The 17,397-nt window shown below is 35.0% G+C and overlaps 2 protein-coding genes across 2 annotated transcripts; one reads left to right on the top strand and one right to left on the bottom strand.

Moving 5' to 3' along the window:
• Positions 1-28: 28 nt before the first annotated feature.
• LOC122281512 (COBRA-like protein 4) lies at positions 29-2,878 on the bottom strand. Its single transcript, XM_043093042.1, has 6 exons — positions 2,680-2,878; positions 2,231-2,310; positions 1,273-1,729; positions 1,036-1,183; positions 627-904; positions 29-523 (listed from the first exon to the last, which is right to left on the bottom strand). The coding sequence occupies exons 1-6, from the start codon at positions 2,825-2,827 to the stop codon at positions 240-242; spliced, it is 1,395 nt and encodes a 464-aa protein (XP_042948976.1). The 5' UTR covers positions 2,828-2,878; the 3' UTR covers positions 29-239.
• Positions 2,879-10,461: 7,583 nt separating this feature from the next.
• LOC122282122 (probable UDP-arabinopyranose mutase 1) lies at positions 10,462-12,985 on the top strand. Its single transcript, XM_043094081.1, has 4 exons — positions 10,462-10,846; positions 11,784-12,034; positions 12,116-12,284; positions 12,437-12,985. Exons 1-4 carry the CDS (start codon positions 10,523-10,525, stop codon positions 12,776-12,778), a joined length of 1,086 nt encoding a protein of 361 aa, XP_042950015.1. The 5' UTR covers positions 10,462-10,522; the 3' UTR covers positions 12,779-12,985.
• Positions 12,986-17,397: the final 4,412 nt, after the last annotated feature.

Below are 17,397 nucleotides of genomic sequence, written 5' to 3' on the forward strand. Positions count from 1 at the left end.
ATGGTGAACCATTGTCACAACTCAAAAATCATGGGACACTTTTTTTTGCAGGGAATTCCAGCTGAAGTTTTCATCCAATCTAAACAATCTACTTCATTATTGCACTTCAAAGCATATCTTCTTGATATATATGGTGTATGTACCTCTTCACAGTGGTCCAGCCACACAAGTCACAACCATCTTGCTTCATCCGCCTTCAAAATTTCAGGATTGTGTCTATATCCCCTACAGGAGTGTGATCACCACAAAGACAACCCTAGCAAGAAAACAGAGGCTGCCACTGTCGAAATTGCAATTGGATTCGCAAAAGCAGTGTTTGAGAGAAATGGATACGAGTCAGGTGGGGGAAGCATGCATTCATCCCCATTAAAGTAAACTTTCCGAGGAAATGCCCATCCGTGCTTGAATGTAAATGTGTTCTTATCTTTCTGCAGCAGCACTTCAGACTGGACATTTCCTAGTGGCCCGGCTGCCATTAACAGGTCATTATAAAACTTCATGCCGTAGAACATACCAGTATCATCTGCACAAAAGTGGATTATATTTTTATATAATTTCATGAAATCCAAATACCCTAAAGCTAAACGAGGATTATATTTTTCTTTTATGGTTGTAAGCAGACTCACTTATGGATTCAAAGGGGAGAAGAGGCTTGTACTCAAAGCTGAAGACTTGGGTGACATTGTTGAGATTGGGATGCTGCGCCACGAGGGTCCACTGAGTGTAGTTCAACCGGTAATTAAAGTTAGTGATGGAAATCTTCACGCGCCAATAATCCTTGTAGTTGAGCTTCACATGCCAGTGCACACGTATAGGGCACATATGATGCGTGCACTGCAGCAATGGTGTATTATCCTTCTTAGAAGTGTTTATCCCTGCCTGGTGTAGTAGTTTTGAGTCGCTCCTGTATTTCCAGGATTCAATAATGAAAGTGGGACACACCATCATGTGTGAACAGGGATGATAGGATTTATGATGTAGAGTAGCATTGCTCATGGTTATGTATGCATGATGTCAAGTGATGGGGGAGCTTACATGATACAATTTTTCTTGTTCTGACAACCACAAGCACAAGATGGACAAGGGGTGATTGTGTTATTGTAGAAGGATGAAAAGGAAACACAACAGCTGGGATTCTTATAGGCAAGGAACTGAGAATATGTGCATGTCACATTCCATGTCACTGCATACAAAGAGATCATTACAAAACAATATCAGGAAATTGTCCCAGAAAATTAAACTCCATAGGTAAATAGATAAAAACAAACTCACTAAGTGCTTGAGTTCTCCGCCTCCGATCGGCCGTGAGGAAGAGTGTCGATGGCACCTTCTTGGCAGGGCCACAAGTGTAGCCTGGTCCAGGACCAAGCAAAGTGAAGTTCTTTGGCAGCTTCACTGTTTTGTTAGATGTACCAGCAAGTCCCACGCTCACCTGGAAGGCAGAGACTGAAGTTGTGGGATCCTGTCCCCATGATGTCAACACACCTCCTTTGCAACAATTTGAGAACTGTTGATTGTAAGGAACTCCGGGGAGAAAGTCAGAAATTTTGGGATTCCTCTTACAGCAGTGCGGTACAATTCCTTTGAACTTGGAGCAGTCTCCTTGCTCTGTGGCTTGAGCCCCTACCATCGACCAGATTATCTCTTTCTTTGCCCAATGCCATCCTACAATCCACCCGGGACTGGCGATGCCTCGATACAGTTGAAAGTTGTTTATTGTCACCGTAGCCTGGTATAATTTTTTTCTTTTTATGATAAAAACATATGATGATAATAATTATGGCCGAAAAAGGAAGATTTGTCTTCTTGAGTCTCTCTCCTTGTATTGATTTCATTCTCTCTTTTCAGCTCTCTCTGGTTTTGGCATATATCATATATGTGAAAGTAAATGAGCTTTGTTTGTCTCCTCTTCGATCCAAAGTATATATCTTCTACAGCACTAATTAATTCTCATGCTGGCTTAAACTGAATTTTTTGTGTGAACTACTTACTACTTTGATATCTTTTCTTTTTCTAGGAGAAAGGTGGGACTATTTTGGTAAAAGTTGGATAAATCAGCCGGGTGTTAAAATTCAGAAATTTACTCTGCACCTGCATTTTAAGCAAGTTTTACAGGGAAAAGAGAAAAATTCCCCACGAAAGTTGTACTTCGAGTGGCACTGGGATCAGCAATCGTAGGGACTTCTATTTAATGAAGAAAACAATTATCAAGTTGATGGGATATACTCACCACATAACCATCTGCCGTCCAAGACATTATATCCCATTTGATTGTTACGTTTCCAGTAGGATCCAATGGATCATATGCCACTACAATGACAGAAACAGGAGCATAAATGCAACATATATAAATCAGGCCATACACCGAGTGTGGATGCTCAATGTTCCTTGGCTTACTTCCATGTGGATAAGTATGTACTATGTCTAGGCTATGACTCGGATTATCCAACTTGAGGGAGCTCGACTTCCTTCTCTATCTAGGCCCTTTCTGTCTGGTTCTTAGTAGCTAAGGTGCTACTATGGTCATGCCTAAATAGAGAGGCTAGCTCCGGTTGCCACTCTTTATCTTTTATTATTCAGAAAAAAAATATATATATATATATATATATATATAAACTACGCCATTAAAAGAAAAGGAGATGTATTTTTTCCAACTTTGGAATGTCAACAAGAATTTACCTGCGTGGGAGAACATCACGACAAACAAAGCAGCCAAGAGTCTGAACTTCAGCTCTGGAACTAAGTAGCATTGCCATCTTTGGTAATGATCTTTGGCCTCATGGTGAGTATCCCGAACCGGACAGTAGGCATCTTTGCTGAATTGCATGGTTTGAATCAAGGTCTCCGATCACAAGATTCCTTAGGATAACTCACAGAAGTATCTTGTGGTGCCCATGTTTTAAAAGGGTAAAAGAAGATTCTAATTGAAAGTGAGTGCCTCAAGATGTCTCACCTACTGGTTGTTAGTACTTACATATGATTATTTCATCCCATCTTATATCTTATGGATTCCCCTTTCACTCAAATGCAGACATAGCCCTATCGAGAGAGATTTTTTGAGACACGTGAACACAACCGCTCATGGGTCAGTTATCTGTCACACATGAGATTATCAGAGATGCATGCATGATCAACCCAAGTTTAATTTCTTTCCATTCATATTAATTGACAACCCAATAATATTTTGCTAGAAGATGACAGCCAATCTGGTATTAGGTTACCATCTGCTGTATTGATGATCATGGAGAATAGGAACACAAGCTGCCCAAGATTTAGTTTCATACGGAATCAGATCAGTTTCTGAAACATGCTAATGTATAATGCATTTACTTCATCTGAAATTGTCCACCATCTCAATAGTTTCAACTGTTAGTCATATGAAATCTCTTTGCATTGAGAGAGGGTTTGAGCAGAGATTTCTGCAAACTGTAATTTTATTTAATTTAATTTTTTTCTTTAATTACAGATTCATGTATTCTTTTGTGAGTTGCTTAGAGAAGTTCTGTTTACATGACTCACAAAAACCATGCAGGCTGCAGCATGCAACTACCATCTTGTTTTCTTTTTTCTTTTTCCACTTCTTGGGATTTTTTCGGGAATATCATTTATTGTATATAAGCAGGGAGGGGAGGAAATGGACCTTCTAGTTTCCAATAAGGGGAGGTTCTAGGACAAGTTAATTGTCTGTCTCCATCTGAAAGATTTTTCTTACCATTTACCTAATACCTATACAGAAAAAAAGTGGCTGATATGCAACTGCATGTCTTAATTATCGGGGCCACTCGATCTTATCACAAGACAAATGCTTCAATCAGCATGTTAATGTCAGACTGATATTTTTTTTTTTTTTCCTTCGCAAAAGGGTAGGCGAGGCGATCAGTGTAGCAACCCTCTCTGAGCGTAACCATAGGAGCCTTTCCCCATTGTGGAATATTTGGTTTGAGTCATAGCTACCTACCCCAAGGGTGAGCCCGTCACCATAGCACTCCCAAAATATCCAGCTGGTCAAAGCCCATCCCATAGCCCAATAGTCAGGCTTTACTACCATAAGTTGTTTCAACTTATGTCCTCTCGAACTCTTGACCTCGAAACCATGAAATACTAACTCATACCAACTCAACCATCACCTTGGTGGTATCAGACTGATATGATTATTCTCATAATCAATAGATTTACTTTTCATAATTTAGAAAAGATTTTCATTTTTGATTAAGCTATTTATCCTATCTCAATATATGTAATTTTTTTTAGAAATTATATATATTTCGTATTCAATTCACTAAGTATTTACATTCGCTCATTTTCATTTTTCCATTTCTCCTTCTGATTAATGTTGTATTATAAATTCTCTAGTTCAAAAAAAAAAAAAAAAAAAAAACAGTATAGTATAGTTAAGCACAGGAAATTTTTTTGGAAGTATATATTCTTCAATGGTGGTCTAAACCAACTCTGGTTGAAGAACGTAAATGCTGTTTTTTAGGGGTAAGATGTCAAAGAGGAAAATAACTTTGATGATCAATGAAAACACAGAAATAATCATTTTGTAACAACTCTGAGTGTTAATTACATATCTAGTAAATACTATGATTGGAGCTCAAGGAAATCATTACAATACTCAATAGATAGGACTGGATGTGTTTAGGGACACCTCAGGTGTGTCATTTGATCTCTATTTATACGGGTTGGGTGTGTGATAAGAAGACTTGTCTCTCTGATCTTTGATGGATTATTGGATTGTCTGGGCCCCGAATCAGTTGTTACCTTGGGAGGAATTGATACCCTGGGTGAGTATCGTAGCCGGAGATCACGCCGGGAATAATCTTGCCTGTTATGTCATTAATTCTCGATTTTGAATTTGTGTTAGCGTGCAATGGCTCCAGCTTCTAATTACTAATTCGTGGGCCTCTAACCTCTAGTCAATGGGCCTTTGTAGCAGCGAGCAGCTGGGCTCGACCCACTCTTTATGTGGGTCTACTTGGCCCTCCAATGGTCATAACTCATCCACTCAGTGTAGAAGTTAACCGAATGGAGGATGTCAAAATCTCCCTCAGTCAAATCCTTAATTATGTGCCAAGTCAAAAATAGGAGTCTTGCCATTCTTTAGTTAATGTTTTTTTTTTTTTTTTTTTAATCTGGTACCTTCTTCGTTCATCTAGTGATGTCGTGAAAAACATACCAATTCAACCCGACAACTTGATCCTGAAACTGTAACATGTTTTTTTTTTGGGTTCGAAAAATGTATTTAAATAATCCAATATTATTCATAATGTGTAAATATGATGGCTATAAAATGGTGTGTGTAGTGTTGTTTAGAGAGGAGAGATATTTGATAACGACAAAGGAAAGAAGCCGATCGATGGACTTCATTTCCAATAAGCTGGCCTGGTCAATGGAATGGTGCTAGTTTGGCAATGGGTTTGGTTGGTTTCAATTTCTTCCCTTTTTATATTGTGCTAAATATCTCATTGCCACGACGACCACGGCTGATGAATTAGGTCCATAAGATGTTGAAATCCCACTCACATTCACCACCAATATGCTTTTCTTTTCAATATAGGTTTCTTGCACACACAATGTTCTTCACGAGTTGATTCTCCATCTCAAAATTAGTTTGGTTGCCTTTGAGTATTAAAGTGATCTCATCATATATTTTGTGAATAATAAAGAAAAAATAATAAAAAAGTTATAATAAAATATTAAATAGTAATACAAAATAGTAAAAATAAATAAAAAATAATGATAAAATAATAAATAATAATAGAATAACTCACTTTAAATCAAAAAAAAAAAAAAAAAACGATACAAAAAATAGCTAATGTTCATATACTGTTCACATCTATTCTGGGCCGGCTTTAGAATCCGTACCTTCTATATCGCTATATGCTACAACATCATTGATTTGAGGTAAAACGTTATATTAAAATTTTCATATCATTCAATGATTATTAGTGAAAACAATAGTGGTTATTTTTAATGCATTTTCACTGCTCAAAGTTCGGCCTGCTTTTCAAACGTAAAATCCAGACTATCATTGAGACTGCTAAATCAAAAAAATAAATGATATTTATATTTATGAAATATATAAACGTTATATAATTTTTTTAATAAAAAAAATATAAAATTTATATAAAAATAATAATTTTTTAATAATAAACTCTATAATTTTTTTAAACTTACGCAGTTTACGTTTACGAAAGGACAAAAAATTTGGTAACCAACCAGACCTTATTACCTTATTTCTATTACTGCCCAAACTTGTCTACTTTTAATGCTCGTAAAAGTTTGATTACTGGGTCTGATTGAGCAATGACCGACAAATTCAATTCAAAGTGAAACAGACGAAACGGAGCTGGATCTAGTCAACACGCCTAGGCAATCATTGACGGAGTCTGTAAGATCCAACGGTAAGAAACTACAGTCGGCCGTCCGGTGTCGGTGGGAAACGTGGAACCGGTGGGACCCATGAATAAATAATAAAAAAGAAATTGGGTTGGTGACAGCAAGGTCCATAGATCTGAGGCAGCAGGGAGCGACTTTGAAGGGGTCGCACCCCACAACTCCACACAAAGACGAGAGTCACGAGCCTCACCATCTCGACACCACACGTACCGTGGCGTACGTCGCGCTCTCCGCAATTCCTCAATTCACGCCGTGATCCCGAGTTCTTTTGGCTTCTACTTTTTTTCTTCCTACTTTTAACTTTTGAACTCGTTTAATTGAATTGAATGGAAATAAATTATTTTTTTTAATAAATAATAATGAATTGTAATGATAATGTAAGTTTTGTTAAATTTATTTGATATGAATTTAAATATATTTAAATATTAAGATAAATTTATATATATTTTTAAAAAATTAAAAAAAATTATTGATCTTGTGTATAAAAAGATATTAAATTGAAAAATACTGTAAGTTTTATGTATAAAGAGATTTTAAGTTTAAATAAATTTAATGATTTGAGATTTAAGTATTTAGATATCAAATTCAGTTTAAAATCATATTAAATTGAGTTGATTTCAGTTGAGTCTAAATTCTAAACGGATACTAGATTTACATTTTATTTTTGGAATATTTTCACTTCATTGTGTAAGATGTTATAGTTTTTATAACAAAATCATTCTTTACTTTTTAAAAAGAAAATTTCAAATGTTGATGAGAAATGGCATATACTGGAATAATATGTAAAATATTCCATTTTGAAAACACTAATATTTTATACAGTCACTTTTACATATTTTTTGTTCAGTTTACTGATATGATTGATTGATTTAATTGTTTTTTAATACACAATTAATCATATCATTGAAGTGTATAAAAGAATCTGTAAAAATGACTAGACATAAAATTTTTGTTTTGAAAAACAATCTGTACAAGTACAAGACTTTCATGGAATATTTTACTGAGAAAAAGTAAACCAACTTCAAAGAAAAAACTCACTTGCATATACTGTGAATTTCTTTTTTTCCTTTTTTGTTTTTGCTGATTTTTTTTTTTTTTTTTTTTTTTTGACCTGCAAACTCTGAACTCGTATGTAAGAATTTAAAAACAAAACTTTCTCTAAGTGATTTTTTGGGTTATTCTCAATAGGTAAGAATTTAAAAGCATACCAAAAAGAGCAGAGACCTTTTGAATTGAGCAAAATCATCAGGATACTCTCATCATTTGTAAATATTTAGTGGAATGATTTGAAAAAGAAAGATGTTTACTCACAACTGTGACGGATATGGAATTACAATGACACCGAAATAGCCATGCAATAATAAGTGGATTTTTTGCCCTAAGAAATATTTCTGTTTTTGTCAATATATTATGAGTAATATTATATACAGTCATGAAGTGTATAAATGTTGTATAATCATTTTAAAAAGAATGAGATTTACTATTAAAAAATTAATTTTTTTTTTCATGTAAGTCATGTATTTATTTACTTATTTTATAATGATTACGTGATATTTATGCATTCAAGTTATGCTTTGTATAGATTGTGTATGAATATATTGCTTATTGCAAAATATAAAAATTAAGATATTAATGAATGTGATAAATATTTATTTCTCAGAAAAATTTTAGGAAAATGAATCAAAATAGTATTTTTGCAAGGATAAACAAAATAGAGAAAATAAAATAAAAAAATTGAGAAATAAAAAATAAATTTGGACACTAATCAAAATATAAATATATTTTTATTATAAATTTAATTTGAATAGACCCAAAAGGTCTTTCAGTCAAAATGCTTTCATTTTTAAGGTTGTGTTCAGGGCTGAGCACCGATTCAACCGGAGTCGGATTTGGACTCCTCTGACTCCGACTCCGACTTTGTCGGAGGCCGAATCCGGCCTCCGACTCCGACTCCGACTCCGCTTACATCTCACTCCGCTCCGACTCCGCCTCCGATATGTCGGAGCAGAGTCGGCCTCACGAATCCACGAATCCACGATATTTTTCAATAATATTAGCCGGCCTCACGAATCCACGATAGCAGATAAAAGAGAGAAAGAAATCAAAAATCAACAACCAACAAACAAAAACTAGAGAGAGAGAGAGAGAGAGAGAGGAGATACCGGATTTCAAACCCATTTTCAACAAACAAAAACTAGAGAGAGAGAGAGAGAGAGAGAGAGAGAGAGAGAGAGAGAGAGGAGATCCGAAGAAGCCGTCGGAGCCGGGGCTGCGCCGTTTCGTGGTGGCTGAGGGAGTCGAAGGCTGGGGCTGCCGGCTTGCCACTGCGTTGGAATGACTTTCGTGGGGGCTGAAGCCTGAGGCCCTGAAGTTTGAAGTATAAAAAGTTAAAAACCCTAACTTAACTGCTTCAGTATCGCCGGAGGGGGGGGGGGGGGAATATAACCGGTCTTCGACTCTTCAGTAATCAGTACTGAGGTAAACGGCGCCGTTTACCTCCAAAACGGCGCTGTTTTACTAAAGGCAACCAAAACAGAGTCCAACGACGCCGTTTAGGCTCTGTTTTGGTATTTTCTGCCCCCTTTTTTTTTTTTTTTAACTCTAAATCAAATATTAATATATTGTTTTAATACTATATATATGAACTATACTATTATATATAATATAACTATATAGTATATACGTATAACTATATATATATTATATAAACATAGTTAATTAGTAAGTTAATATATAACTATATATATTATAGTATATAAGTATAACTATATATATTATATAAATATAGTTAATTAGTAAGTTAATATATAACTATATATATTATATTATATAAGTACTCCTCCAATATATTATATAAGTATAGTTAATTACTAAGTTAGTATATAACTATATATATTATATTATATAAGTACTCCTCCAATATATTATATAAGTATAGTTAATTAGTAAGTTAATATATAACTATATATATTATATTATATAAGTACTCCTCCAATATATTATATAAGTATAACTATATATATTATATAAGTATAGTTAATTACTATACATAGTATAGTAACTATATACTATATAAGCCCTTAATATATATAGTATATATATAACTATATATTATATATTGACTTATAGTAAACTAGTAATGTAAAATATAAAATAAGCTATAGTAAGTTATATAGTAACTTATAGTAAATTAGTAATGTAAATTAACTATATAAGGTATAGTAACTTATATAGTAACTTCTAGTAACTTATATAGTAACTTATAGTAAATTAATAATGTAAATTAACTATATAAGGTATAGTAACTTATATAGTATAAATTAGTAATGTAAATTAACTATATAAGGTATGGTAACTTATATAGTAACTATATTAACTTATAGTAACTTATAGTAAATTAGTAATGTAAATTAACTATATAAGGTATAGTAATTAGTAACTTATAGTGTAACTAATAACTATATTAACTTATAGTAACTTACTAACTTATAGTAAATTAGTAATGTAAATTAACTTATATTATTCATTATAATGTTTATAGATTATTATTTATTAGATGTTAATATATTGATAACAAATATTTTTATAAAATATGCACAATATCAGAGTCGGAGTCGGAGTAGAAGTCGGAGTCGGAGTCGGATTGGAAGTCGGAGTCGGTGTGTCGGAGTCGGATCGGATCAGAGTCGGAGTCGGGACACCTCTACCTCCGACTCCGACTTCCAAGGGGAAAAAAACTCCGACTCCGACTCCGACTCGTCGGAGTCGGAGCGGAGCCGGAGCGGAGTCGGAGTCGGAGTCGGATTTTCGGATTTCTGCTCAGCCCTAGTTGTGTTAGGTTTTATTACTTTTCTATTATTTATTATTATAAACTATTTTTTTTTCTTTTTTATTTACTGATAATCTGAAATTCTTTATTAAAAGCTAAAAGTTTTCACTGCTCTACCGCTACTGCTTCTCTAACGGATTTTTTTTCAGCTTCCACACAAAGAGCACGTGAAACGCACGCACCATCCACCACAGGTTCTCAAATTTTCCTTATTTAACTGGAAATGCAATACCTTTGTCTTTCAAATTTCAAACCTCTCTCTCTCCATTTCAATTCTCCTCCCTAGCTTTGACGATGGCTGGAACGACGGTCTCTCCGACGCCTCTACTGAAGGATGAGCTCGACATCGTGATCCCCACGATTCGGAACCTGGACTTCCTCGAGATGTGGAGGCCATTCTTCGAGCAGTACCATCTGATCATAGTCCAGGACGGTGACCCGTCGAAGACCATCAGGGTCCCCGAAGGCTTCGACTACGAGCTCTACAACCGCAACGATATCAACAAGATTCTGGGTCCCAAAGCATCATGCATTTCTTTCAAGGACTCCGCCTGCCGTTGCTTCGGTTACATGGTCTCCAAGAAGAAGTACATCTATACCATCGATGATGATTGCTTTGTAAGTATTTGTTTTAGTTTTTCTTTTTCTTTTTTCCTTGGAATTTTAATTTATGTGATGGTTTTTTCTTTTGGGAGTGTTTGGATGTGGGTTTCGGATATTAGGGAGAGGATGTTTGGATCTTCTTCTGAATATATTGGTTGAATTTTTGTTTTTGGGTTTTGGCCCTGTTCTGAAAAATTGGATTATGATTTGACTAGTGGATTGGTTATTGGTTTTGATAATAATTTGAGTGTTAGCTTGGTTGGGGTACGGATCTGCTAGGGGGTGTACTATAAACTGAATCTGCCAGAGTCTGAAATGAGATTTACTTTTTGTTGTATTTTGATTTTGATTACATTCCTATGATGAAATATCTTGTGACAGGATCAAAGCGGCCTTTATTGTTTCGTATTTTCTAATAGTGATATTGACGGGTGATATGAGTATCTACGGATCTGTTTGTTAAAAAGAGTTCTAGATTGTTAATGGCATTCTACTAGTTATGTTTCGTGCAAACACTTTCTAGATCGTTTGTTCCTTACTATCTATTATTTTTTTCATAGAATTGTTTCTTTCTATTATAATTACTTTCTAATTTAATCATTTTAGATTGTTTGATATAAGTTGAACCGTGAATGAAATGCGGCGAATTTGAGACAGTGCTTCTTTGTCTTCTAACTGCCTCCAGATCTACTTTATATCCACCCGTTTTTTGCTTGCTGCAACATTTTTCTGGCTACTTGGGGCTCAAATTTTGAATCTTCCCAATAGGCATTACCTATTGAGATCTCTGTTGCATGTTATCCATGGATTTACAATCGCAGTGTGTATTTGTTCCTTGTTATTCTAGAAGCTACAATGTTTTTTTATTACTCTAGGTTATTATGATTCTATTGTTTTCCAGTTTCATTCGACTTCACTTGGTTCTCAACCTTAAATTCTGTATGATTTGCAGGTTGCTAAAAACCCATCTGGCAAGGACATTAATGCCCTTGAACAGCACATAAAGAACCTTCTGACTCCATCAACACCATTTTTCTTCAACACCCTGTATGACCCATACAGAGAAGGTGCCGATTTTGTCCGTGGATATCCATTTAGCCTCCGTGAAGGTGCCCCAACAGCTGTTTCACATGGTCTCTGGCTCAACATCCCAGATTATGATGCTCCAACCCAGCTTGTCAAGCCACTTGAGAGAAACACGAGGTATAAGAGATCCTTTGCGCATTAAGAAATATATGTGTTGCCTGTTCACGGAACTCTTTATCTGAAGCCTTTCTTTATTAGGTATGTGGATGCAGTGTTGACAATACCAAAGGGAACCCTATTCCCCATGTGTGGTATGAATCTGGCATTCAATCGCGAGTTGATTGGCCCTGCAATGTACTTCGGACTCATGGGTGATGGCCAGCCAATCGGTCGCTACGATGATATGTGGGCTGGCTGGTGCATGAAGGTATCTATGTACCTTTTATTAATATTGCCTCTATCTTCATTAATTCCAATCTTGTTCATATATTATGCTTTTTGAATGTTCTTCTTTGCCATTGGAGCTTCACTCTTCCTTACGCTCAGCTGCTCAAAACAAGTTGATTTTATGATTTGTAGGTTATATGCGATCATTTAGGATATGGAGTCAAGACTGGTCTACCTTATATTTGGCACAGCAAAGCAAGCAACCCTTTTGTGAACCTTAAGAAGGAATACAAAGGAATCTACTGGCAAGAAGAGCTGATTCCATTCTTCCAATCTGTTACCCTTTCAAAGGATTGCACCACTGTGCAGAAATGCTACATTGAAATCTCCAAGCAAGTCAAGGCTAAACTTGGTAAGGTGGATGAATACTTTAACAAACTGGCTGATGCCATGGTCACATGGATTGAAGCATGGGATGAGCAGAACTCATCTGGAGGAAAATCTGCTGATGCAACTAATGGTCCTGCAAAATAGATTTTTGATTGACACCGCCATCCCTTTTGATTACCTCCTAGGCTTCTATCTTATCCAGGCTTTTTGCATTCCAGATAGTATTTATTTAGCTGGGCAGAGGATACTTCTATTCAGCATATCAGAATATGACCTTAGAACAATAAAAGATTATGGATTTTGTATTATTACTGATTGAATCAGTTATTTATTTGAGAGAAATTGAGATTATATAGTCTTCGGAAATGTTTAGCTACAAATTTGGTTGGTTTATGTTAAATATATTTTGAATTGGATTTTTAATTGTGGAGGTGACAAAACCTAACACATCTTACTATGAATCAATATATTGCCTGAAGTTCCAATTAAGATAATGGTTAATGGCTCTTCACAATGTGGTATTTACCTAATAGAATGCTACAACTATAAAGAAATTTTTTTATAGAAGTAAACTCAAAACTGATATATCATACGAAGAGACATATTTAAAGTTATAAAAAAAATTAATTATATAAGTCTCATTTAGATTTTAAAATTACAAAAATGTTATCTAAACTGAAAAAAATTACATCTAGATTTAAAATTTACAAAAATGTTATCTGAACTGAAAAAAATTACAAAATTGCAATTAAAACAATTCAGAGCGGAATGTAATATAGAATTGGGTTGAAATGGACCGGAATTTGGTGTGAAATAAAATGAGAATGTACAGTGTACCAGGTGCTATGCTAGAATCGAACAAAATTCAAAACTATTCAAGGGCAGGCACTTTCCTTGGTTTGACCAAAAGTCCTAACAAGGCAAGTGAAACGGTTGTGCTTGCACCCCCAGCCAAGAAAAACTATTGGAGGCCACTCAAATAATAATAATAATAATAATAATAATAAATAATAAATAAATATAAGCTCACATATCATTCATTACACTTTTTTTATTTTTTATTTTATTTTTCTGTTTTACCAAACGTTTAGTATATTGATAATAAATAAAATAATTCAATTAGTTTAAGAAAAATAACAAATAAATAAATAAAATTTAAAAAAATAAAAAAATGTATGGTATGTGGTGTGTGGGGGCTTATGTGTAGCAAAACTTCACTCAAAAGTACTCACTACCGCACCCAAGCAACAACATCTCAAATGCAAGGTTGAGCACATTGCTCGCTTTACATGCTTGGGTAACTTGTAACAACAAAGAGCACTCACACACCTAACTTGTAACAACAGAGCACTCACACACCAGAATGAGCAAAGAGTGCTCATACCCCATAAAATTGAGCAATAGTGCTCGTACCCATGGGCTAAGCAAAGACATCTCAACCTCGAGGGTGAGTGAGCAAGAAGTTTGTTCTAGGGGCAAGCAAAGAACGCTCGTAGCTTGGGCGAGCTCGAAGACTAGAAACAAGTGGTCGACACATTAAGGCAAGAGAAGTGCTCCTTTCCTAGGTGATCAATAATGCTCCTCTTAGAGGCAAGCATTAGTGCTTGGACCCCGGGTGCGAGTGAACTTTGGGGCAAGCAATAACAACTCACACTGCAGGCGAAGAAAGAGTGCTTGCACCCAGGGGTGAGCATCATTGCTCACCTAGGGGACAACAAAGAGGGCATGAACCTCGGAGTGAGGAACAACATTCCGACCTCGGGGAGATAGCTCACACCTTTGGCGAGCATGAGGGGCTCAAACTCCGGTTATAGCAACAACATGTAGAGAACAGTGCACGCTCGATTGGTCAAGGGCTAGGTGCTTAGATCGAACAATGACGAAGTTGATCATAAGTACCTGTTGCCCTCCTATGCTGCCTGGGATCGCAAGTAAAGATTTCTCGACCAAACCGAGCAAAAGTGCTTGTATTCTGGGTAAGCAAAAAGGAAAAATATAGTTGCAAGTATAATTGTGTATTAATCTGTACACCAATATGATGTGATTGATCAAAAAGTAGATTTTATTGAAAATAGTGTTAATTTAAATTTTAAGTATAAATGAATCAGTATTGTTACACAGATTAGTATGCAACTGTACTTATATATAACAAAATTCAAGCAAAAAAGCTCGAATCAAACTGGCTAAAAATTGAACTCGCCCCCAAACATGCTCCTCGCAGGAGTGAGCATTCAAGCAAATAAATGAAATGATCTTACACCTAGGGAGAGCACTTTACTCGGTTCAAGTAGAACTCTTTGCATTATATGCACGGTCTTGTTTCTTGAAGGTCATGGGAGCTCGCTCAATTAACCCTGAGAGGTAGCTCAATTGGTCAAGCCTTGAGTTTGCTCCCCAATGGTCACTAGTTCGAGTTCTTTCAAGGCCACTGGAGGTTTACCTGGCCGTTAACTTCAAGACCTACTGGGATTAGTCGAGGTGCGCGTAAACTGGCCCTCACAAAAATAAAAATGTTCGTTGCCCAAGGTGAGCAAGAACATCTCCCACTAATGGGGCAAGCACTTTGCTCGCATTACGTGCGCAGGATTCATCCCCAATCAAATTACTTGGATGACATGGGAGCTCAGCTCTTAAGAATGTAAATTGTACCAATATCCAATCAAGTTCATATTCGATCATTTTGACATGGTCGTCCATCTCTATTGTGGCTTGCACCATGGTCGATCTAGACGTATGGTAGTGCTATGGTCCATTCCTTGGTCGATCTAGACCGATAGAGGTGTCGTGGGTCTATCCGTGGTCTATTATTGGGTAGACTTAGACCCATGGAGGTGTTGTGGATCTATCCGTAAGTTGATATCGACAGCGCTGCATTGTTGTAGATAGATAGGAGTGTTATAGCCACTTTTGTATGGCATTTTAAATAAACAAATATTGAATAGAATTTGACAGTAATTTCATCGACAATAACAGATATTTCCCATGTTTTTTTTTATTAATCTTTCCAAGTGTGTTCTTGTCATGCATTGATGATAATCACAAGTCATGTCTTGTGTTTTCAAGAGCATGTCATGTCACCATGTGCTCCCCAACCTCCATGTTAGGCTGTTTATATCTTTTTCTTCTTTGCTTTTGTCAGTTCAAAACTGTAGTAGGTTAGAGAGACATTATTTACAAGCCTCATTCCGCAGATACAGTTGGATGCCAGATATCTCTCTCTTTCTTTTGGGTTGTTTACAAGAATAAACTGCACACTTGGGATGCAACGTGAACTGGATGTATGCAACTGTGTTTTCTTTTTTCTTTCGAAGGAATATAAAACTAGAAAACTCGACAACTGTGTTATATATCAACAGTATTATTGAATTGCAGTGTATGATTAGTATGTTAGCTGCCGAAAGCCAGTGCTCATGTGGGTCCCTGACAGCATTTGATACTTAATTTGTTTTTAGATATGAGATGAAATAGATTGATTGAATAAAATATTATTATAATATATTTTTTAAATATTATTTTTATTTTAAAAATTGAAAAAATTAAATTTATTTTATTTTATGTAAAAATTTAAAATAATTATAATAATTAAATAAGATAAAATAAGACGTGAATAATTATGAAAATAAATGAACCAAAAAGAGAGGACAAAAGAATAATTATCAATAGAAAAAACACTATTGAAAGATGCTCATAATGGAGAGCCCAAAGGTGCATAAATGTATGCAGACAAATCAGTTTTTGTTGGTTTGCTTCTTTCAAGCCTTGTCACAAGTATCTCAAACTACCTCCCTCACCCAAAAGTAAAAAAAAAAAGGGAATTAATAAAAAGAACTCAAGTTTCAGTTAAAAACAACTAGGGTGACATGGTTGACAGCTTTTTCAATTTTCATCCTCTAAAATTGATATCCCAATCTTAAGGAGTTGTTTGAGAATATAGACAGTTTAATTTTATCTGATTTCATTTTAAAATTTTTCATTTCATTTCATTTTCAAACATCAATATTTTTTAATTTCAAATATTTAATTTTTTTACGTAATCATTATATAATTATTACAACTTTTTCAAACTTCTAAACAAAACATTCAAAATAATTCAATTTTTTCAAATATCAAAATAAAAATAATATTTTAATTTTATAAAATTTTATTCAACTTCTTCTCTATCTTTTTTCAAAATCTAATAAAGCATCTTAATTCAAACTATTTCATTACTAATTTAAATATTTTTTTTTATCTCATCTTGTCCCCGAAGTCTCTCTAATGAATAAGAGGTATGGTCCTTTCAAAAAAAAAAAAAAAGAATAAGAGGTATGGGTGTTAACAATTAAGACAAACCCTTGGTGCCAGATAACTTACTGGTTATAGCCATGTTGGTGTACACAACACACAAGTGAAAGTATAATTAAAATAGCAATGATTCCACCATAATAAAGCTAAACCATCGAGTACTGAGATCATGATCAGGCATGTGGAAATATTAAATAGGTATGTTTTGGCTTTTGCGGTTACCATTTGGAGTCCATGACAGGACCTGAATGGAAAGAAAGCTCAAAGATTTCGAATAAATGGTTGTCCGATACCCGAAACAAGGTTACCAACTGGACGAGGATGTCAAATACTATCGATTTAAATTTAAAACCGATTAATGCAATGGCGAAGAGCTAAATTAATGATATATAGATACTTTGAACACCTCCTTGAAGGAAACCGCGAGAGAGTCCTAAACAATAAGATTATAAAAAAAAAAAATGGTTTAACAAAATAAA

This window comes from Carya illinoinensis, chromosome 11, assembly GCF_018687715.1.
Source record: "Carya illinoinensis cultivar Pawnee chromosome 11, C.illinoinensisPawnee_v1, whole genome shotgun sequence".
Lineage (NCBI taxonomy): Eukaryota > Viridiplantae > Streptophyta > Magnoliopsida > Fagales > Juglandaceae > Carya > Carya illinoinensis.